The sequence below is a fragment of the Marmota monax genome, unplaced genomic scaffold (genome assembly GCF_021218885.2).
Source record: "Marmota monax isolate L192 unplaced genomic scaffold, Marmota_monax_Labrador192_F-V1.1 WCK01_AAM20220418_F8-fsc00028, whole genome shotgun sequence".
NCBI lineage: Eukaryota > Metazoa > Chordata > Mammalia > Rodentia > Sciuridae > Marmota > Marmota monax.
Genome location: NW_026694779.1, coordinates 17748010 through 17770946, shown reverse-complemented (window position 1 = coordinate 17770946; position 22937 = coordinate 17748010). Strand labels below are relative to the sequence as shown.

The 22937-nt window shown below is 59.1% G+C and overlaps 1 protein-coding gene across 2 annotated transcripts in view; it reads right to left on the bottom strand.

Annotated features, from left to right (window-relative positions):
- Nucleotides 1-4053: 4053 nt before the first annotated feature.
- The window catches only part of Suclg2 (succinate-CoA ligase GDP-forming subunit beta), a 196251-nt gene continuing 177367 nt past the window's right edge, over nt 4054-22937 (bottom strand). For both annotated transcript variants that reach the window (XM_046425449.2, XM_058573027.1), the window contains exons 10-11: nt 17733-17853; nt 4054-4925 (exon numbers count right to left, since the gene is read on the bottom strand). In XM_046425449.2, coding sequence (XP_046281405.1) covers nt 4810-4925; nt 17733-17853 — 237 coding nt within the window. In that variant the 3' untranslated portion in view covers nt 4054-4809. The remainder of the gene's footprint in view (nt 4926-17732; nt 17854-22937) is intronic.

Here is a 22937-nt window from a genome sequence, read left to right as displayed (position 1 = left end):
TCTCAGGCTGTGGTGGGAAGTTCCGAGCGTGTCCAGATTACCCTCTCCATGAATCTCCTCTCTCCCTGCAGCCGCCCCGTTGCCAGGGACAGCAGATGTTAGGCAAACATTTGTTTGAATTAAACTTAATCAGCTACATTTCCAAGCCCCCTTTTAAGTGGCATATTCTGGGAAGCGAGTGAGGACACTCGGCTCAGGCAGGGTCTCACCTGGCATTACCAGCACTGGGCTCACTTCTAGCTGCAGGTCTCAGTTGCAAGATGCTGTGCCTTTGGCCGGTGCTCCCAACAGTGAGAGCATGGCCCAGGTTTGGAGAAAAAGGAACCGTGGGTAGTAAACCCGCCCTCAGATGAGAACCACAAAGACAAAGGAGGTGAAAAACATTCATATCTTCAGGGCCAATTTTCTGTGGGTGTAGTCATGCAGGTGTGTGTGCATGTGTGCACATGTGTGTACACGTATGGAAACATCTTTTGAAGATGGTTATGGATGCTCTTACTGCTCTCTTGTGGCCTGTGCCATTGACGGCTTTTCACATGAGCATGTGTCTACCTGACACAGCAGGTACACGACATTCCCCTGTTGGTGCAGAACCCAAGTCATTGGTTCCACTCACTACACTGAAGTGAGATGCAGCAGTGGTTCGCAGTGTCCCTCAGACCTAGTTCTGGGACAAAGGACTCCTTGGCTGCATACTCTTGGGAAATGTTTTCCGTCCCTGTTCCCACAGAACACTTCGCGGATCTGCTCAGTGTGTCCTGTGGGTGTCCGTGTGGCCGCTCTCTCATCAGGACACTGAGTCCTGTCCGTCCTGGAAGCAGCACCTTGGTTCTAGTGACCCACACAGGTTCCACCAGTAACCGCTGTGTCACGGAGTCTTTCAAACACCTCCAACTTGGCTGTTGCTTCCCCTGTCCCTGCAGGGCCACCCTGGTGTGGGGGCGCGTCTTCTCCCTGCTGCTGTGCCTTCCCACTCTCTACTCCCTCGGCACTGCCACCCTGGCGTGGAGCACTGTGGATCACACAAGGCTTCTCCCAGCTGTCATGGCTTCCCCACGGTGTGGTGGCCGACAGTCACTGCGGCGCTTCAGTGATTGGAAACAGCCTTCAAAATTCAGCCCCTGGTGCCCACCAGTCACAAGTGGGGAATGCCTGGGTCCTGAAAAGTGTGGGTCCTCACCCAGCTATCAGCAGGAGCATCCTGCCGGACAGCAAAGGACAGACTGCAGGAAGAGCTGAAGTGCAGAGACTCCAGGGGAGCCGCGCCACCTCCCGACGCCATCCCAAGAACGTGGGGACTGCAGGCACCAAAGTCACTTTCCCCTGGTGTTCTTTCTCAGCAGTACCTGGTGCAGGCCTGAGGCTAGACAGCTGCGGCAGCTTGGCAGTGTAGCCCCTCGAAGCTCAGCTGCCTTCCATCGCACCTGCACGCAGAGAAGCCGGCAGCCAGCCGTGGTGAAGGCCCGGGATCAGCACCCCCGCTGGCTTTCCCTGGATGTGCCTGTGTAGACCCCTAGGTCCAGGCAGGGTTTAGATAGAGTGAAGATCCCATTTCCTGCTCTTTCCACCTCTGCTTCACTTTAAGGCCTCCATCTGCTTTCCCCAGACTTGAAAACAATGATCTGTGGCTGCTATTTTGGTGACAATGACTCTATGTTTGTCCACGATTCACCTTGCAGGCGTGGTGAACCTTTCCTGCAAGGCCCAGGAGAAGCCACTCCAGACCACGAGGTTTCCATCACACCTGCGGCTGCCTTTGCAGATGGTCTACCCAGAAGTGGGCGTCGCTGTCCCAGGAAATCTGCCTCAGCCTCGGGTGCCACCTCAGACTCAGAAGCATGTTAGAAAACACACCTACTCTTCCACACATTCCTTTTTTTTTTTTGCCATTATTAATGTGTTCTTGCTTATTTTATGTTTGAATGTACAATGTATTCTATAAAGGATCACTTTAGACTTTTAGATGTCTGATTTAGACATATTAAAAATAATTTTTCTTCTTATTTTTATGACAGCTGTCAATTTAAAAAATAAATAAAATTCTTTAGGAAGAGTTTTGTTTTTTCCCCCTCCATACAGAGGGACACAGACACGAACTGTGAAGAACTACTCAGAAACGCTGCACCAAGCCTTGCTGAAAACCCTCCCTGCTGTTCTGCTCACCATGAGCTCACCAGCCCTGGAGCTGCTGTGGAGCAGAGGCCTCGGTGCCCTGGCCTCTCGGGTGAGTGCCAGTGCTCAAGACAAATCCACCCTCACCATGGACAGCTCAGGCAGCCCCTACAAGGAAACCTGGCGACTTGCAGGCCTGTGAGAAAACAGACCCACAGAGCAGGGAGAGTGGCGACCACACAACTCCAGGCAGCACCCAGGAACCACCCCGCACAGCCCGCCCTGCAGGGGAGTGTAGCAGGCTCTGACGCTCCTTCAGGGAATGTGCCCTTCCTCTGCAGGGCTCCAGGTCCTCCTGTCTAGGCAGGGTGGTCAGGTGAGGCCCTCCTCTGCCTCAGGCCACCCCACGGATGGAAGAAGGACCTAGCACAGCACCCTGAACTCACAGACAGGTTCAGGATTAGGTTTCTGACTCCCAAGTGGTCATCAGAGCCATCAGGACCAAAATCTGGGATGCTTCTTAGAATCCCCAGGAGAGACAAGCCTCCTTCCTTCTTCCTACCCTAACCATCTCCCTCCCTCTCTCTTCTTCTGCTGAGGCTCAGCCAGAGGGCATGTGCTGGGGTGGCCTGCAGCCATCTGCCACCTTGTGGAACAGCCCACCTGAGAATGAGGCCTGCAGACAGCTGGGCTAAGAAGCAGGAACCAGTCCTGGTGGCCTTGGGCCTGATCTGCAACGGAAAACAATTGTACAGCCCCAGGAGCAGAGTCATCTCCTGGTCTCTGAGCTTAAGTTTTGGTCACAACCAGACTCTGAACAGAGAGCTCATCGACTCCGAAATGGAGTGGCCATGGGAGGGCCAGGGCTCAGCCTCTGAGCCTGAGGCGGGTTGTAGAGGCTGCAGCGTCCCAGCCGACCAGCAAAGCGGCACCACCCGCGAGCAGTCCTGGTGCAGAGGGTGGTGTTCTGCAGGCTCCCGGACACGGAGCAACACGCGGGCGGGCAAGGCTTTCTAGGACCCTCTTGCCACAGTAGAGCAGGTTTAAACCCAGCGACCTGATGTGAGGGGAAGTATTCTTCTATTTCCAGGTCTGAAGTCCAGGGCATGGTGGTGCAGGAAACAGACAGCCCCCAGGGGACAGCCTGCATCTGACCCCATAGGCACCGCAGGGACCCTGCAGGTCCCGGGAACAACGCCACACAGCGTTGGGTGCCCTGGAGCAGCATGCGCACATGGCCTCCCAAGGTTTCCTTGGAAGACCTTGACCACCAACCTCCACTTGAAAGGCAAATGTTACTTGCTGGTTACTCACCCTTTCCCTGGAGGACTGCAGGACGACTCCATGCCTCCGTCCCCTCTGGCCGAGTGGAAGTACGTCCATGAGGAGGGAAGCAGGCCTTGGGTGAAGACAGAAATTCCAACCGGCAGACAGTCGCCTCATCTCAGGATGCAGAGCTACTATTTTCACCCACTAGCACCCTGTTAAGCCACAGAGGGATGAAGGGCTGAGAGACCGGAGGCGAATTCCTCCACGGGTGTTCACGGGGCTCTTGGCATTCTGTCCACATGGAAACTCACAGAGCAGCGTGAGCCTCTGGAAAGCAGGTAGGGCAGTGGGTGCTGCAGGCCCGGCTGGAGGAGAGCCGGGGTAACAGGCAGGGCCTGGTCGCGCAGGAGCCCCCACCCCCTCCACTCTGTGTGGCCGCCGCTCAGGCGCTTCCCGGCTTCTGCTTGGTAAATACTCCTATTTTTTCAGTGAGTCATCTTCTGCTGTGGGACCAGTTAGGGGAGAGGCTGAGGGAGGTGGAGTGACCCAGGGGTACCTGAGACTCTGCAGTTTGGAGCTGTGAGCATCTAAGGCATGAGTGCTGGTGGTTCAGCAAAAGAAAAATCAATCGTTCAAGGAACAGAATCGACTAAAATGAGAAAAGCACACGTCTTAGAGTTTAAGAAGCATGATTTTATTTAAAATTGCCTACAGATAAAAATTCACCAAAATCTGAACAAAAACTAAATTCAAATTTTTCCCACCACAAAAATGGACGGAATGGAAAGCCCCACATTCCCTCAGGTGAGAACTTCCCGCCTTTCTACCTCAGCTGGTGGTGCTGGGTGAGGACGGGAGGGAAGGAGACTCGGCTCTGCAGAAGCACCAGTCTGACCTTCAGTGCCGGGTCACCTGCCAGGACTCAGTTACGGAGGGTCGGAGGGTCCGTGAGCATCAGCACGCACCAGCTTTGGCCCTGAACTGGGAGCTCACGAGTGAGGCCTCAGGGAGAGGTGAAGGGTGTGCTCAACGGTGCAAGCAAGCACGGTGGGTCAACGTGGAGACGCACTACGAGGCACCTCCGGGGGGACACTGTGGCTGTGTGGGAATCAGACACCACACCCGTGGTGACCGGGCGTCAGAGCTACCTGCCTGGATGTCCCCCTGTACCCCTGGCGGCCAGTGCTATAGGGAATCCCACCTGGGACCTTGGTGGCCTGTGGGTTCTGGTTAGGTGAGATTCGGGGTCCGGGAACCAGGGCCTTGTGGTGAGGCCGTCCCGGCCCACTGGGCACTCACGTGGGGAAGCGTGGGATGGGGGGCTGCGGGGGAAGATCAGGCTGGGTAGACACGGTGATGGAGAGAGCAGCTGCGAGACCTTCACCCCTTCCCAGGGCGGGACCCGCTGCACAGAGGGTCACAGGAGGGTCACTTCTTTGCCACACTGGCCACGGCTTTCTTGGCAGCATCCTCCAGGTCCACGGCGGCGGTGATGGGCAGGCCGCTGTTCCTGAGTATGCTCTGAGCCTCCTGGACGTTGGTTCCTGGGGGGGGAGGAGCGCACAGGTGAGGCTGGTGGCTGGGTCTAGGACCCCGACACAAGGTCCCACAGCAGGCTCGGCTCTGGGATCCCGGTGGGGCCTCCAGGTGAGTCGGCCTTTTTCTCTCCTTTCACTCCAGCCATCCGCACTATGAACAGTGGGAGTGTTTTCTCTGGCCCTCAAACAGATGCAAACGCGCACAGAGATGGACAACTACTCAGGAATCTGAACAGGACAGTCTTCTGGCCTGGATTTGAGCACTGAGGACAGAATCAAGAGAAATGTGGGGGTACGCGCAGGGAATGGCCCGCCCCACTGCGGGCTGCTGGCCCTAGAGCTTCACCAAGATGGTAAAATACGGGTTTCCATCCACGTCTCTTGACAGAAGTTAAGTGGATGTCACCTGCCTGAAAGACCCCTTAGAAGGCCAGCCCGAGCCAAGACCTGACCTGAGCACCAAAGCTCTGAGAATCTGCCCATCTGTGCCCACAATCCCACTGCCCGGAGAGCGGCGGGACTCGAGCTGCCCATCCCTGTTGGCTCTCCATAGAGGGCGGAGGCCTTGAAGATGAGCAGTGTACCCTAGGGGAGTCCCCAGGAAGCAGTGGCCAGCCAATCTGCCTTATCTACAGGTTTGCCCTGGGACCCTCCTGTGCTTACCGTGTGGACAATGCAGTGGGGACCAGGCAGCAGGACTCAGATGTCCAATGAAGTGTCATCTCACATCACTTCCCGAGCTTAGGACGGGGCTCAGTCGTGGACAAAGACTGTCCAACGCAGCCTGCAGGGCCTGCCTTCCTCAGGTACACCAGGCTCAGTCAGCGAGCTCCCTGCAGGGCCTGGCTAAGTTGCTGAGTGGCCTGAACTTGTGATCCCCCTCAAGGATGGCCAGGCAGCAGGACAGCTGCACTGAGATGGTGCTGCATGTTGACTGCCTGGGCCCTGGGTCACCTCAGCCACCCCCGAGGGGATGCCGGGCACCCTGTCTCTGGCTGAGGCTCACGCTCAGCTTTACGGAACACGGGAGGGAAGCAGCACTGAATCCCGCCCTCCGCCGGCCACCTGCTCCTGTGCAGTTTTGGACACTGGTTTAAGCCTCTTCCAGTCTCCACTTTCTACTTCCACCCAGGGACCACCACCCTCCCCACCCCCAGGACCTTCACCAGTGCTCACTGAGGACGGGCAGACGTTGAGCACCCCACTCCAGGGTGAAGAATCTCAGCAGAGGTGCCGACAGCCCTGGTGGCCCCTTCACAGGGAAGACCACCGGGTCCCCATGGCACAGGCACTGTGTCCCCAGCCGTGCTTGTGTGCGGCCGGAGCAGCTGGCAGTGTGCACTGTGGTGAGGAGCTGGGGAGGCGGGTGGGCTGCTGGGAGGAGGCCCCCCAGCCCCTGCACAGGCGGTGGGACTGGGGGGTGGGAGGGGAGATGGGCACAGAGGCAGGTCCTGAAGAGGAGGGGCCTCGGCAGCAGAGCCCAGCGTGAAGGAGAAGGGCCTCCTGGAATGTCGCCCAAGTCAGCACCCCTGCCCTGGCTCTTCCAGCCCAGCAGTAGGCGGCTTCTGAAACCCGAGGTTGATCCCTTGAGAGACTGGTGTCCCCACGCAATCCTCCCCACTGGCTGTGGGTGGACCAGGGCCGGGCTTCCCCTGAGAACCTGGCAGAAGCGATGGAGTCCACTTCTGAGACCACAGACAAAGCCCGGGCGCTGTCTAGTTCCCCGCGGCTCACAGTCACGACAGAGGGCCACACCATGAGCCGCTGCTCTCTGCACAGGGCCACCTCGGGCCACAGCATGAGGAACTGCTTCCATGAGGAAGTGTGTTCCCCGCTACCGTGCCTTGATATGTCCACAGCCTGCGTGACACCTGCCTGCAGCTCAGGGATCCCGCCTGCGGAGACCCAGCTGAGACCCGGGCTGCTGTCACCACACGCGGTGCAGGGTCCACGCCCCTCTGATCACTCAGAGAGCCCAGCAATGCTTCCCGCTCCTCTGAGCACACTTCACTGTGGGAGGCTCGCTCACCAGGACGCCCTGCAGAAAGTGCTTGGTGACCCAGAGGGCCCACAAGGAGACAGGGGTGGGCACCTCTGCTAGCCTTGCAGCCCCAGCACCCCAAGAGCCTGGGGTGGCCCCAGAGCAGCAGTGTGTGGAGCTCCGGCTGTGGCCCTGCAGCTGTGTGTGGGGTCTGGCTGCCCCAGGACCAGGCTGCTGCCCTCCTCTTCACCCAGAGCAGCTGCCGGCACCCAGGCAGGTGAGGGCAGTGTGGGGCCAGGGGAGGGCGGAGCAGCCACAGACCTGCCCCCCCAGCTCCCATCAGTGCCCTGTCAGATGCCCGATTGCTTCATGATTCTACAACCCACTAAAACGAGTGTTAATCACACTTGCTGTTGTGACTTAATTACAGCCTGAATCATCAAGCACATCCCAGCAGGCGCAGGACAAAGCAGCACGTGAAGGGACCCTAACAGCAGAGCATACAGCTCAGGGACGGCACTGCCCTGCGGTGTGTGCCACACGAGAGGAGCCAGGAGCAGGGAGAAACCAGTCGGGGGCAGAGGGATGGAGTGAGAGCCATGGGCACAGGCAGGAGGACAGGGGGACAGAGACACAGGGCAAGAGGGGGGAGGCAGAGAGGAGGGAACGGAGTCAGAAACAAAGGGAAGGAGGCACAGAATGGAGGCCCAGAGGAAAGGAGAGAGCTCAGGATTGAGAGGCAGAGGCCTGGAGGAAGAGAAGAGCTGGGAAGGGAGAGGAGGAGGAGGAGGAGGAGGAGGAGGAGGAGGAGGGAGGACAGAGTGAAGGAGGAGGGAGGAGGAGGGAGTGGAGGAGGAGGAGGGAGGAGGGAGGTCAGACTGAAGGAGGAGGGAGGAGGATGGAGTGGAGGAGGGAGGAGGAGGGAGGAGGACAGAGTGAAGGAGGAGGGAGGAGGATGGAGTGGAGGAGGAGGAGGAGGGAGGTCAGACTGAAGGAGGAGGGAGGAGGATGGAGTGGAGGAGGAGGAGGGAGGACAGAGTGAAGGAGGAGGGAGGAGGATGGAGTGGAGGAGGAGGGAGGAGGATGGAGTGGAGGAGGAGGAGGGAGGACAGAGTGAAGGAGGAGGGAGGAGGATGGAGTGGAGGAGGAGGAGGGAGGAGGATGGAGTGGAGGAGGAAGAGGGAGGAGGATGGAGTGGAGGAGGAGGAGGAGGGAGAAGGAGGGAGGATGGAGTAGAGGAGGAGGAGGGAGGACAGAGTGAAGGAGGAGGGAGGAGGATGGAGTGGAGGAGGAGGAGGGAGGAGGATGGAGTGGAGGAGGAGGAGGGAGGAGGATGGAGTGGAGGAGGAGGAGGGAGGAGGATGGAGTGGAGGAGGAGGGAGGACAGAGTGAAGGAGGAGGGAGGAGGATGGAGTGGAGGAGGAGGAGGGAGGAGGAGGAGGGAGGAGGAGGAGGGAGGGAGGAGGAGGAGGGAGGAGGGGGAGGAGGAGGAGGAGGGAGGAGAGAGGAGAGGAGGAGGGAGGAGGAGGAGGGAGGAGGAGGAGGGAGGAGGAGGAGGGAGAGAGGAGGAGGAGGGAGGAGGAGGGAGGAGGAGGAGGGAGAGGAGGAGGGAGGAGGAGGAGGGAGGAGGAGGAGGAGGAGAGGAGGAGAGAGTGAGAGGAGGAGAGGAGGAGGAGGAGGGAGGAGGAGGAGGAGGGAGGAGAGGAGGAGGAGGGAGGGAGGGAGGAGGGAGGAGGAGGAGGGAGGAGGAGAGTGAAGGAGGAGGGAGGAGGATGGAGTGGAGGAGGAGGAGGGAGGATGGAGTAGAGGAGGAGGAGGGAGGGAGGAGGAGGGAGGAGGAGGAGGAGGAGGGAGGAGGAGGAGGAGGACAAGCAGAGAAGGAGCAGGACAGAGTGGAGGAGGAGGAGGAGGAGGACAGAGTGAAGGAGGAGGGAGGAGGATGGAGTGGAGGAGGAGGAGGGAGGAGGACAATTGGAGGAGGAGGGAGGAGGATGGAGTGGAGGAGGGAGGAGGACGGAGTGGAGGAGGAGGAGGAGGGAGGAGGAGGAGGAGGGAGGAGGAGGAGGGAGGAGGAGGAGGAGGGAGGAGGAGGAGGAGGAGGGAGGAGGAGGAGGAGGAGGGAGGAGGAGGAGGGAGGAGGAGGGAGGAGGAGGAGGGAGGAGGAGGAGGGGAGGAGGAGTGGAGGAGGAGGGAGGAGGAGGAGGGAGGACAGACTGAAGGAGGAGGGAGGAGGATGGAGTGGAGGAGGAGGATGGAGTGGAGGAGGAGGAGGGAGGAGGACAATTGGAGGAGGATGGAGAGGAGGAGGAGGAGGGAGGAGGAGGGAGGAGGAGGAGGGAGGAGGACAGAGGACAGGTTGCAGGAGGACCAACAGCAGGAGGAGGACAAGAAGAGAGAAGCAGAGGTGGAGAAGAGAGGAGGGCTGGAGAGAGGGACCAACCAGGGATACTGGAGAGACAAAGCCCTGCAGGTAACTCAGGCTGACAGAGGCGCACCCCTGCCCCTCCTTGGATGCCCTGCTGCCCACTGACCCTGCCCTGGCCATCATGTACCCCGTGCTTCCTGGGCCTTGTGAGCGCAGCTGGAAGGGAAGTGGGAGCACAGAGAAGGGGCACAAAGAAGACCAGCAGCCCCTGCACCCAGGTCACCAGAGAGGGACGGGGACAGGGTGACATTCGAGGGAGCTCCGTTTCTCCTGGATTCACCCAGGCTGACGTCCACCCCATCCTTGTCCCCACCTCTGTTTTTAAGCAGACACGGTCCCACTGCTGCGGGGGACGGTCAGTGACCTCGGTGACCACCATGGTTGGCCGCCCAGTGTCCCAGCCAAGCCTGCCAGAGCCCGTCCAGCCCACGGCCTCTATGCTAAGAATAGCTTTCACATTCTCAAGTGGCTGGGGAAGAACATCAGAGGAGTATTTTGTGATGTATAAAAACTGCACGGAATTCAAACTCCAGTGTCTACACATAAGGCCTTCTTGGAGCACGGCTGCACTTAGGGGTCTGCGGTGTGGACGACTCCCTGTGCTCTGTGATGGGCACAGGGCTGTGACACAGGAGTGTGGCCCCAGGCCTGCAGGGTGAGCGAGTCTGTCTGCAGACAGAGAGGAAAGCAGCAAGGTAGGTAGGTGGATGCAAAGACAGGTGGCAGGTAGGTAGACAAGAAGAAAGGCAGGCAGGCAGGTAGGGAGGTGTAGAGAAAGACAGAAGGTAGGTAGGTGGGTGGGTAAATGGAAGGCAAGACAGAGAGGGAGCAATAAGGAAGACGGGAAGGTAGCTGGATGGACGATGGACAGGCAGATGGAGGTGATACATAGGTGGCTGGGTGGGTGGGGGAACAGACAGACAGACAGACAGACAGGTAGGTAGGTAGGTAGGAAGAGGGAGGTCAATGGAAACCTGCTGTCTGTGAATGCACATCTCTTCCTGGATGCTCACTGCCCTGTCCCCTTCCTTGTCTTCTCTAAGTGACACACCGGGAGCCATATTTCCTTGATGGCAGGTGAACCTAGGTAAGTCGTCATGTCTGTCTGCTCCACCCGGTGGCTGTGTATTGGAAACGCAGCGACTCTGAGAACCGGGGGCAGTGCGGCTGCTGCTGTGCCCACTGCCCTCCTGAACTGACCTGCGCCTGACATCCAGCACCGGGGGCGGCGTGTGGAGCCACTGAGGAGTCCGCGTGGTAACCGGATGCTAGCGCTCAGGAGCCCAGGGTTCTGGTGATGCAGGAGCTCCTCTCAGGGACCTATGAAGCTGCCACAGTTTCACTCCCGTTTCACAGAGGGGGCTGTGGCATTTTAAACCTGGCCGTGGTCTGGGTAGCTGAAGGACCTGGGGACAGTACTGTCATTTTAAAGCTCTCAATTTCTCATTGTGGAACATCTAAGTGCCCTGAGCCCTCACATTTTATGAAAAGCACAGCTGACACGGGTTCCCGGGGGCTGTACCATGTCCACATGTCATGTGCTCTGTGTCATGGAAGGAGCCGACACCCAGGCGTGAAAGTGTACCTACTGGTGCATCACCCAGGATGCCGGAGCCACGGTGTGTCCAAGCCAGGTGTGTCCGCGCCTGCGCCCCCCAGCAGGGCCCAGTGCCAAGGCCAGGGTGTCCTCTGAGGGTGTGCCAGCGCCAAGGCCAGGGTGTCCTCTGAGGGTGTGCCAGCGCCAAGGCCAGGGTGTCCTCTGAGGGTACGCGGGTGGCCAGGTCTGTGATAAGTGGGTGGACGTCTGACGAGGAGGGCATGAGCCCCCCGCTCTACGGCCCGGCTGGCCCCGTCACCACGAGGTACAAGGCCTTCAGGGAGGGAGCTCTACACGCTGCAGCCTGCACGGACGTCCTTCCACACCTCCCAAAGTGCATGCCACCGCGTGACCCCCGTCTGAATGCTCACCCTGCAGCTCACTCTGGTGGCGGGGACGGCTTATGGCTCCGGTGTGTCCCCGAGAGGTGTGTGCTCTGGAAGCCAGGTCCCCAGTGTGGTGCTGAGGTGGCCCAAGCCCTAGTGGGGCCTGTGGGGATGATCAGGTCTGGGGGCTCCACCCTGGGAGGGGAGCAGTGCAGGTCTCGGGGGCTGAATTAGTTCCCTCAAGATGGAGCTGTCATAAAAGGAGCCTGCCTGGCCTCACCGCACCACAGATCTTCTCCACGGGCCCCACTGTGTGACACCATCCACCATCGGGCCCCCTCAGAGCAGGGCAAAGTCAGCTCCTCCAGAGCTGTGGCCTGAACAAACCTCTTTTCTCAAACAGTCAGCCAGCCTCAGGTATCTTATTACAGAAACAGAATGGATCAATAAGGGGCCTACGCAGTCACAGCACTGCCTCGCTGTGATTCTGAACACACGTCGGGGAAGTGACCGAGTGAACTCCGTTGCTGACTCCTTCCTCGAGGAGAAGTCGTTTTCTGAGAGCTTAACACTGCCTGCCATTTCCTTCCTGACCCTCATGAGGCATTTCAGGGCTCAGGACAGAGGGAGGTTTAGGCCCAGGGCTCCTGGAATTCTAGGTCTTGCTGGGGGTCTCTCTCCACGCTGGGATCTGCACACTGCAGTCCATGACCAGGTCTCTTCCACTCTGCCTCTGCACAAGATTGTGCAGAGCCAGGCCACCTCTGTGGTCCTCCATGCCCCTCAGTGCCACAGCACACAGCTGAGTAGCTGGGGGTGGGGCACATGGCCCAGGGCGCCTGCAAGTGGACTCTCCACATGGCCCAGGTGCCTGTGAGTAGGCTGTCCACATGGCCCAGGGCACCTGTGATGGACTCTCCACATGGCCCAAGGTGCCTGCGAGTGGGCTGTCCACATGGCCCAGGTGCCTGTGAGTGGACTCTTCTCATGGCCCAGGGAGCCTGAGAGTGGGCTGTCCACATGGCCCAGGGAGCCTGCGAGTGGGCTGTCCACCTGGCCCATGGTGCCTGTGATGGACTCTCCACATGGCCCAAGGTGCCTGCGAGTGGGCTGTCCACATATAGCCCAGGGCACCTGAGAGTGGACTCTCCTCATGGCCCAGGGCACCTGTAAGCGGACTCTCCACCTGGCCCAGGGCACCTGAGAGTGGACTCTCCACATGGCCCAGGGCACCTGAGAGTGGGCTGTCCACATGGCCCAGGGCACCTGAGAGCGGACTCTCCACATGGCCCAGGGCACCTGAGAGTGGACTGTCCACATGGCCCAGGGCACCTGAGAGTGGACTCTCCACATGGCCCAGGGCACCTGAGAGTGGACTCTCCTCATGGCCCAGGACGCCTGCGAGTGGACTCTCCACATGGCCCAGGGCACCTGAGAGTGGACTCTCCACATGGCCCAGGGCACCTGTAAGCGGACTCTCCACCTGGCCCAGGGCACCTGAGAGTGGACTCTCCACATGGCCCAGGGCACCTGAGAGTGGACTCTCCACATGGCCCAGGGCACCTGAGAGCGGACTCTCCACCTGGCCCAGGGCACCTGTAAGCGGACTCTCCACCTGGCCCAGGGCACCTGAGAGTGGACTCTTCTCATGGCCCAGGGCACCTGAGAGTGGGCTGTCCACCTGGCCCAGGGCACCTGTGAGTGGACTCTTCTCATGGCCCAGGGCACCTGAGAGTGGACTCTCCACCTGGCCCAGGGCACCTGAGAGTGGACTCTCCACATGGCCCAGGGCACCTGAGAGCGGACTCTCCACCTGGCCCAGGGCACCTGAGAGTGGGCTGTCCACCTGGCCCAGGGCACCTGAGAGTGGGCTGTCCACATGGCCCAGGGCACCTGAGAGTGGACTCTCCACCTGGCCCAGGGCACCTGAGAGTGGACTCTCCACATGGCCCAGGGCACCTGAGAGTGGACTCTCCACCTGGCCCAGGGCACCTGAGAGTGGGCTGTCCACATGGCCCAGGACGCCTGCGAGTGGACTCTCCACATGGCCCATGGTGCCTGTGATGGACTCTCCACATGGCCCAGGGCACCTGAGAGTGGACTCTCCACATGGCCCAGGGAACCTGAGAGTGGACTCTCCACATGGCCCAGGGAACCTGAGAGTGGACTCTCCACATGGCCCAGGGAACCTGAGAGTGGACTCTCCACATGGCCCAGGGAACCTGAGAGTGGACTGTCCACATGGCCCAGGGCACCTGAGAGTGGACTCTCCACCTGGCCCAGGGAACCTGAGAGTGGACTGTCCACATGGCCCAGGGAACCTGAGAGTGGACTCTCCACCTGGCCCAGGGAACCTGAGAGTGGACTGTCCACATGGCCCAGGGAACCTGAGAGTGGACTCTCCACCTGGCCCAGGGAACCTGAGAGTGGACTGTCCACATGGCCCAGGACGCCTGTGATGGACTCTCCACATGGCCCAGGGCACCTGAGAGTGGGCTGTCCACATGGCCCAGGGCACCTGAGAGTGGGCTGTCCACATGGCCCATGGTGCCTGTGATGGACTCTCCACATGGCCCAGGGCACCTGAGAGTGGACTCTCCACATGGCCCAGGGAACCTGAGAGTGGACTCTCCACATGGCCCAGGGAACCTGAGAGTGGACTCTCCACATGGCCCAGGGAACCTGAGAGTGGACTCTCCACATGGCCCAGGGAACCTGAGAGTGGACTGTCCACATGGCCCAGGGCACCTGAGAGTGGACTCTCCACCTGGCCCAGGGAACCTGAGAGTGGACTGTCCACATGGCCCAGGGAACCTGAGAGTGGACTCTCCACCTGGCCCAGGGAACCTGAGAGTGGACTGTCCACATGGCCCAGGGAACCTGAGAGTGGACTCTCCACCTGGCCCAGGGAACCTGAGAGTGGACTGTCCACATGGCCCAGGACGCCTGTGATGGACTCTCCACATGGCCCAGGGCACCTGAGAGTGGGCTGTCCACATGGCCCAGGGCACCTGAGAGTGGGCTGTCCACATGGCCCAGGGAACCTGAGAGTGGACTCTCCACATGGCCCAGGACGCCTGCGAGTGGACTCTCCACATGGCCCAGGGCACCTGAGAGTGGACTCTCCACCTGGCCCAGGGCACCTGAGAGTGGACTGTCCACATGGCCCAGGGCACCTGTGAGTGGACTCTCCACATGGCCCAGGGCACCTGTGAGTGGACTCTCCACATGGCCCAGGGCACCTGAGAGTGGACTCTCCACATGGCCCAGGGCACCTGAGAGTGGACTCTCCACATGGCCCAGGACGCCTGTGATGGACTCTCCACATGGCCCAGGGCACCTGAGAGTGGACTCTCCACATGGCCCAGGGCACCTGAGAGTGGACTCTCCACATGGCCCAGGACGCCTGTGATGGACTCTCCACATGGCCCAGGGCACCTGAGAGTGGACTCTCCACATGGCCCAGGGCACCTGAGAGTGGACTCTCCACATGGCCCAGGATGCCGGTGAGTGGACCGTCCACATATAGCCCAGGGAACCTGAGAGTGGACCGTCCACATATGGCCCAGGGAACCTGAGAGTGGACTGTCCACATGGCCCAGGACGCCTGTGAGTGGGCTGTCCACCTGGCCCAGGGTGGGCTGTCCAGTGGGCTCTCCACAGGACTGCAGACCTCTCTCTACTGGGGCCACATGACCACGCCTGTGGCTGGAGGGCCCTGCAGAAGAGGAGGAGAGGACTTTCCAGCCTGCAGCCCACTCGCCTCCTACCCCACATGGTGGACAGCTGTGTTTCCAGAGGAGAAAACTCCCCACGGCCCATCTCAGCCCAGATGCCTGCCTCTCCTCATGACATTCGCAGTGGACAACGGTCAGCGGCTCTTTCTGCCGAGAGGCACACATATCGGAACTGTCCTGGTGCACACTGCTGTGGGCACAACACGAGCGCCCCGCCTCCTGGTTCCAGAGATGCTGTGGAGTCTTCTGCTAGCTCAACCCTCACAAGACACCTAGAGGGCAGAGGGCGGAGACGCTTCAGGGGGCACCGGGATGAGCCTGTCCTGGTGCCCAGCACACTCAAATCCCACTTCACTGAAACGCACAGCCTGTGCTGCAGGCAGGGAAACAGCATCGGGGCCAGGACTGTCAGGAGGGCAGCCCTGACCTAACAGCCCACTGCTAGGCGGAATGTCCCTATGTGCTGGGGCCGTCCCTCCCTGCTGAGCTCCGCCCCCGTCACTCCTGCCTCCTCCTCCTCCAGGGGAGGCACCCCACCTGGAGCACAGCAGAAAGCTATGGGGCGGGGCCCTGGGTCTCCTGTCAGGGACAGGGAGCCAGCAGGGTCCCAGGTGTCTCTGGAAGACCCGGGCAGGGAGCCTGGGGAGGAGCTGCTCCTGGCAGCACTGGCTGATGACTGGGGTGTGTGGGGCTCGCTGAGCACGTGGGGTGGGCGGGACTTGAGGACACTGCCCATCCTAAGGTGTCTGCCTCTGCTTCTGTGCTGCTGTGCTTCCCAAAGGAGGGTCCTCAGAGGGTGGGTGGGAGCTGATAGTACTGCGCTGGCCTCTGCAGAGAGCGCAGGTGAAGAGCCCTGGGCAAAGCTGCTGCCATGTTGCCTGGCGTCCAGGCCAGAACGGTGGCAGCTCTGGGAAGAGGGAGGGCAAGTCCGCTCGGCGGCCGCCACCCCGCAGCTGCTGGGGACTCAGGCTCCCTGCACCTACTGCTCCTGAGCTGGTGGCTGCTGGAGGAGGGTGTGGGCACCGCAGAGCCGGAGCCCGGGACCCATGTTCCCAGGGGGCACCGGCCCTGGGAAGAAGACGGACGAGCCATCGCTGCTCGGACTTGGCGTTCGGCTGGATTTTCTCAACAAATGAGCAAAGTGAGTCTGTCACCTCAAGGGGAGCTATTGACTGATTTGTGGCTGAAGATAGAATTCATACTTTAAACTGAAACTCAAATCCTCAAACACTGGCACCTGCCACTGTGCACTCGAACTTGACCTTCCCCATCCTGAGGGAGACGTTCTGAGGGGCACGGACAGTGACGACCACCAGTTTCAGGGTGCTGTGTTCTGAATCGCATGGCCTCTGGGAGACCTGGATAACCCTAACAGGTTTCACGGTACGGGAGCACGTGACAAATCCTGCCAGGGTAAGATCTGTCCCAGGCAACACAGACGGACCAAATTCAATATGAGCCAAAGAAGTTCACTGAAGGGAGCTCGGACTCCATGTGAAAACTTGCCTTTAGCAAAGAGACTCTCTGGACTTTTAGCCTCGTACCGAAGAAAGGCTCCCTACAACGGGGAAGATGATGAGAAGCTCCCACTCCCAGTGGCTGCCTCCGTGGGTCCAGGGCCGACTTGAACCCCAGCCGTGCATCGCAGCAGGCTTCAGGCCAGGCCCGTGTCGGGAGACGGAGTCTGCAGCCCCTGAAGCACGGCACTCCTCCCTAAGACGAACCTGCAGGGCCAGCCACTGGGCCAGGCTGAAAGCAGCATGTGCCTTGACTCTTTCCAGACAGGACCCCGTTCACCCGAGTTTTGTTAATTCACTGTTACACTCTACTGTGCCCCACTTAAAAGTTAAACTTTATCGCAGGCATGTATGTGCGAGAACACACAGTATGCACAGGGCTTGCTTGTATCTGTGGTCTCGGGAACCCCCTCGGGGGCTTGGGATGTACTGCCTGTTGACAGCCACAGCCGAAGGGGCCCCAGCAAACTTCCAGCTGCCAGCAAACTTCCAGCTGCCGGCTGATGATTGGCTCACAGCGGCCCCAGCAACATCTAGCTGATTGGCTCCTCTGCGGTGATGCTCATTGGGCTGTTTCCCTGCCCTTTCAGACCACGGAGCTGCTCATTGGGGGACTTTTTTGGCTCCGCCCACGTGACCCAGCCAATCGGCCTCAAGAGCAGGAGGATTGTGGGAGGTGGAGAGAAGCTGGTGGGGAGAGAGAGGCTTGTGGGAAGCCGGTGGTGGCAGTTGAGGCTCTGAGGGTTTTTCCTGAGAGGCTGTTTTGTTTGGCGTGTGTGGTTCTAAAAATAAAGTTAGTTTCTTTTGACAAGTGGCTCCTGATTGTGCCCAGCCAGACTGCGGCACTGCCCATGATCAGAGGGGCACTACTGTACATAACATATATTCTACTCATAAGATGTGTAAAATCAATATAAAATACAATAGAATTTTATCACTGAAAACCGAATGACTATATTTTAAAATTCCAAGTAATACTTGTTACCAAATTAACTTACTAATTGATTACGTTAATGTGTCATTACTGACTTGTATAATCCAAAGTCAACGAAGGCTATCGAGGGTCCTCGAATTTAACAAGTACAGGGTCCCGGGACCTGGACCCCACGTGCCACTGCACTACCACATGGATGACTTGGGAGCAGGACGTCCACGAGCCTCGTGCCCAGACACACATGGCTCGAGGCCTCCCTGACAAGCCCGGGAGGGAGGCAGGCACCGTCCACTCACCTTCCAGACGCACCACTAGGGGCACCTTGAGCTCCAGCTCCCGACAGGCCTTGGTGATGCCATTGGCAATGATGGCGCAGTTGACGATGCCCCCGAAGATGTTGACCAGGATGGCTTCCACCTGGAGTCAAAGACAGGAGGTGCCATCAATAGGGTGGTCCACAGCCCAGCAGCAGCGGCCCAGGTGAGGCAGGCTGGGGCCTCTTGGCTTTGCACAGGGCACAGTTCAATAAAGGGCCGGGTATGCTAAGGCTGAGTTAGGGATAACTACTAAACAGCAGCAGATAACAGGTGCCACCTTAAAAATCAGGAAAGTCCAGCCACAGACCGAGTGTCCAGCCCCACCAGGCAAACCTGCCTGAGCACATTTCACAGATGAAGACTAGTCGCCTGAGGAAATGCACTTGTCTGGACTTGGTCAGCAGGCATCCGACAATCCTAATGACTAAGGACTAATGAGGGGCATTCCTCACCTGGATTATATGGTAACACCCACAGAGAGCAGCTACCCCTCCAGCCTGGCATCAGTGCACGCTAAGCCCTGCGAGGCCAGCGGCGGATACCCAGAAGGGCGCTGTGGCTCACCATGGACCGTGCTAGTCCACACACTGCACATGGGGAAGGTCACCTCCCAGAACTGCAGCTCCTGACCAGAGTGCTGAATCAGAGCCCCCAGTTTTGTCCTGATCCTCCCTGGGCCCTGTCTGTTCAGTGTGGGAAGGGAGGGTCCCTGTCATCCACCAGGGCTGGAGGCCCTCAAGGTTATAGGCTTCAGGCCGAGTGTGAGCACAGAACCAGCTCTGCAGGCTGCCTGCTGGGGCCCCCTGGTGGCTGCAGAGCTGTCCACCTCTAGAACATGGCCTCCCGCCCACAGGGTGGACAGCAGCTCCTGGTCCACGGGTCTGTTGAGACCCCTGGTGGCTGCAGGACCTGCTCCACCTCTAGAACATGGCCTCCCGCCCTCAGGGTGGACAGCAGCTCCTGGTCCACGGGTCTGTTGAGACCCCTGGTGGCTCCTGGTCCGCTTGTCTGCTGGGAGGTCTGCATGATGTCACATGTGACATGCTGAGCATGTGGCTTTAAGTGCCCCTGAAGGATGTTCATGCACCAACTTCCTCCAGAGTGGCGATGCGAGCGGTCAAGTGGCCTCCCCAGGACACTGCTGCCAGGCTGTGCTCTGCCAGCACAGGGCACAGGCCCACAGGCCTCAAGGGAAAGGCAGCCTCCTGGGAGCACCACAGATGGGCACCACTCCCCACCCATCAGGACCGGGCATGCCCAGAAGGAAACCTCTGTGCCACCCTGCGGGCCAGCGGCAGGCAGCGCTGGCTCTCCAGGGACGCCAGGGCAGTTTCCAAACAGCTGTGGGGGCAGAGCCTGCCAGAGCTGGGGAAGCACACTCCCAGGAGCAGTGGGACCCCAGACAGGGCAGATGTCACCTGGGTCAGTCAGTGGCCTCCAGGGGCCAAGCCAACCTGGCCCGCAGCTCTTGGGCCACGGAGAACACATGTGAGTCTCAGAGCGGGATGAGCAGAAGACACCGTGACCTGGGACCCCATTGTGGGTGCTGGCCCTGGATGGGCCTCAGTGGCCGCCAGCTCCGGGGTCTCCCCCAGGCAGCGACTCCTGGTGTTAGACAAGACAATGACTGAAAGCACAGGCTCTCCACTCCGTGTGGACGCACGCCCTGCTGGAAGCACCCAGGGACTTGCGCCTCTGTGGTGGCCTGGCTCACTGTGGAGCCACCCAGCTGACAGTGCCCTGGGGTGCAGGCCAGGCAGGGTGGGCCCGGGAGCACCAGTAGCTCCTTCCATCCCCAGGGCCGAGCAAAGGTGAGTGCTGACAGCAGCTTCCAGAGGAAGGGGCCTGAGTGGACAGAGGAGAGAGGGTCTGAGCCAAGAGTGAGAAAGGGCTTCTGAGAGGGGCAAGGGAGGGGAGGGGGCCGGGGGAGGGAGGGGGGGAGGGAGGGAGAGAGGAAAGGATGCAAAGAGGGAGAGGGTGGAGAGAAGTGGGAGGGAGAGAGGGGGAGGGAGGGAGGGACAGGAGGGAGGAGCAGAGAGGATATAGGAAGGAGAGGGAGGAGCAGGAGAGAGGATCAGAGAGGGTGGAGGAGGGAGAGGGTGGAGGAGGGAGAGGGGGAGGAGGGAGGAGGGAGGAGGGAGGAGGGAGAGGGAGGAGCAGAGAGGCCTGACCAGGACCCCAGAGCAGCTGCCACTCACAAGAGCAGCAGGACATGGCTGCAGGGCTGGAGAGCCCAGGGCGGCAGGGCTGTGGGACACGAGTGCCCACCACGAGGAGGAGGGCTGCCATCTCCCCCTCTGTAAAGTGAATTGCTGTAGTCACAAGCTTTAATGGAAATCTGATTTAAGACTGCACTCTGGGACAGTTTCTATAATTAATGACAATAATCTCTAGTCTCAAACTGAGAATAAAATTAAGACAGTTTAAAAGTGAAAAGCCTCGTGACATCATCATTATCACGGAGCGTTTGCAAAACACGTCCGAGTTTCAGTGTGTACCTCCGTGCCCCTTCATCTCACAGCCGTTAACTGCTGCTCGGTGACATCAAGAGCCATGTCCAGTGCTCCTGTGTTTCCTGGCAAAGCAAGTGTCAAACAGAAGACTCAGCCAGGTCTCTGTGAGCACTGGACGTTCCCAGCAGATCCCAAAGTCCTTCAGAGCAGGAGATTTCCTGCATTTCCCTCCTGGGCCCGCGAGGATTAGGAGGGCTGCTATTTACTGTTTCACAAAGCAAAGATCATCCAGTGAGGCTGCTAGGGTGTCAGACATAAGGCCTGCCCAGGTCCCAGCTGCCTCCAAGTCCAGCCTGTGCAGGTGGCCAGTCAAAGCAGGTTTTGGAGAGTCTGTGTGTCTGGCTTTGCAGAACACACCTGGTTACATATATCGTAGTCACAAATAAAACAATGAATTTCAAAGACAAAAATCCACAGCCTTTGTTTACCAGGCTCCTTTGAGCCCCACCTAAATCAGGGACCCCACAGTCCTGAGGCCCTTCTGTTGGAGCACAGACCCATTCTGTATCTGATGGGCGCTGGGGACCCCCTCAGGTGGATTTGTACACACAGCTTGCCCTAGGACAGGGCTGCTCCTCCAGGAAGTGGACCCCGGGTGAGGTCCGCAGAGCAGGGGCATCACACCCATGTGCACTCTGAGTCGGGATGGGTTCTGGGGGACCGTGGCTTCTTTACATTTAAAAACTTTTGTCTGAGTGTGCAGCATTCTGGGTAATGCCCGTAATCTGTAGGAGTTGACATAGCAAGAAGTATGAGGGGAAGGCCACCTTGACCAAGCGCTGGGCAGGGGCGGGCAGTCTTCCTGCACCATGTACATGGGAACACACGTCAGCCTCACCTGAGCTGGGTGTCAGATAAGGAAACCGGGGCTACTGAGCACCACAGGGGCTGTGGCCTGACTGCCATCAAACGTCCTCAGCCAGCAAACCGAGAGTGCCGCGTCAGTGCTGTGCTCGGCCAGGGTCCTGGGGGGTGAGCAGCTGCCTGCCACCACACACTGCAGCCGCAGCTCAGGAGTTAGAACCAAACCAAGCCTCAGGCCCACGCTGCAGCTCCTCCTCCGCCACGTTACCCCGCGGCCCTTCATGGGTGCTGCTGCTGCTGACCACTCAGTGAAACGCGAGTCACGAATTCCTTGCAGTCTTCGTGCCGACTCTGCACCGGGGTTCATTCACCACAGAGTGGCAGCTGCCCGGGAGGCTTTGAGATCATACGAGGTGTCCTACACCTGTCTGAGGCTGCAACTGTGGCCACAGTCCTCAGGGCCGTGAAGCGCTAGGCACCGCAGGAACACAGGACCCGTGCACCCGGGGGCCATCAGTCCTGTTCATGTGGACTGAGGGCCGTTGGGGAGGGGCCAGACAGATGAGGGAGGGGAGGAGGCCTGGAGACTGTGGAAGGCACAGGTAGGAGCCGAGGACAGGCAAGAGCGGGGCAGATGGTCAGGGCTTGGGAAGGGAGAGAAAGGAAGGAGACTGTCCCCAGGCCAGGCCAGGCCTCTGGGGCAGTGAGTGCATGGGAGGGGTAGAAACGGTGGGCAGGCTGACAAGATAAGCTCCACTGTTCGACTTTATGGGACGCCAGCCGCTCAGCCCTCACAGTGCACACCAACATCTGTTTCACGAGCAGACCTCACACGGGCAGCCTGGGGTGGCCAGGCAAGCACATCAGGTAGACTGGTTAAGGGATGGCCAGTCAATCCTTCGGGCGCCCAGGAGCAGATCCGCCCACAGTCCACAACCTCTCACTTCAGCTGGAAGCAGTTGTAGACAATATGTAAATGAAGGAGCACAACTGTGTTCCAATAAAACTTTATTCACACAAACACGGAGTGGGTCAGGCCTGGCCACAGGCCACCTGGTGACCCTGACCCAGAGGTGACGTGGGGCCTTTCCTCGAGGGCATACCTGTCCTTCTATGCTGCCTTGGAGGACACTGGCATCCAGGCTGCGAGGAGGACAGTTACATAAACATGTCCATCCTGACTCCAGTCTCTTCCTCTAAAATGAGGCCTTTGCTACACCTCCTTGGAATTGGCCGAGGACAAACAAGGACATCCGAGGGGCCAGCGGTCTGCCACGTCACTGTGGAGGGTGAAGGACACCTTACGTTCTCAACACACCCCAGCCCAGGGGGAGGCGCGGCGACTCCACGCCTGTGTGCCGTGCCCATCTGGCATGCCAAGTCAGCCGCTGCAGAGGGCGTGAGCTGATAAAAGCCAGGCAGGCATGTTTACATCACTCGAGACAAAGGCTGGGTTTTTTTGTTGTTGCAGTTTTAAACTCATTATTGTAATTCTGAACGCTGTGGCTCTTGTTTAAGCATCTGTTTTTGTGGAACGGTTTTTCTCTTTTGTTGTTGTTTTTATTTTCCTGCTGAATTCTAATCATGTCTTCTAATCCTTTGGCAACCAACGAAGGAAAATAAATGGTGGAGGAAATTAGATGCAGCTTAGATAATTGATGTTTGTATGCCTAGCTTTAATAAAAATACTCTGCTAAATTAGAGGGGCGTCTGCTTGGATTCAGTCAATAAGGAAGTGACTCAGGTGAGGAATTCAATCTCAGGCTTTGCTGTAATCCTACAAATAAACCGACAGATCGGTCCAACCGGGAGCACGTTTCCCTCTGCTGACACTGGGGTGAGGTGCTGGGCTGTGCTGTCCACCTCT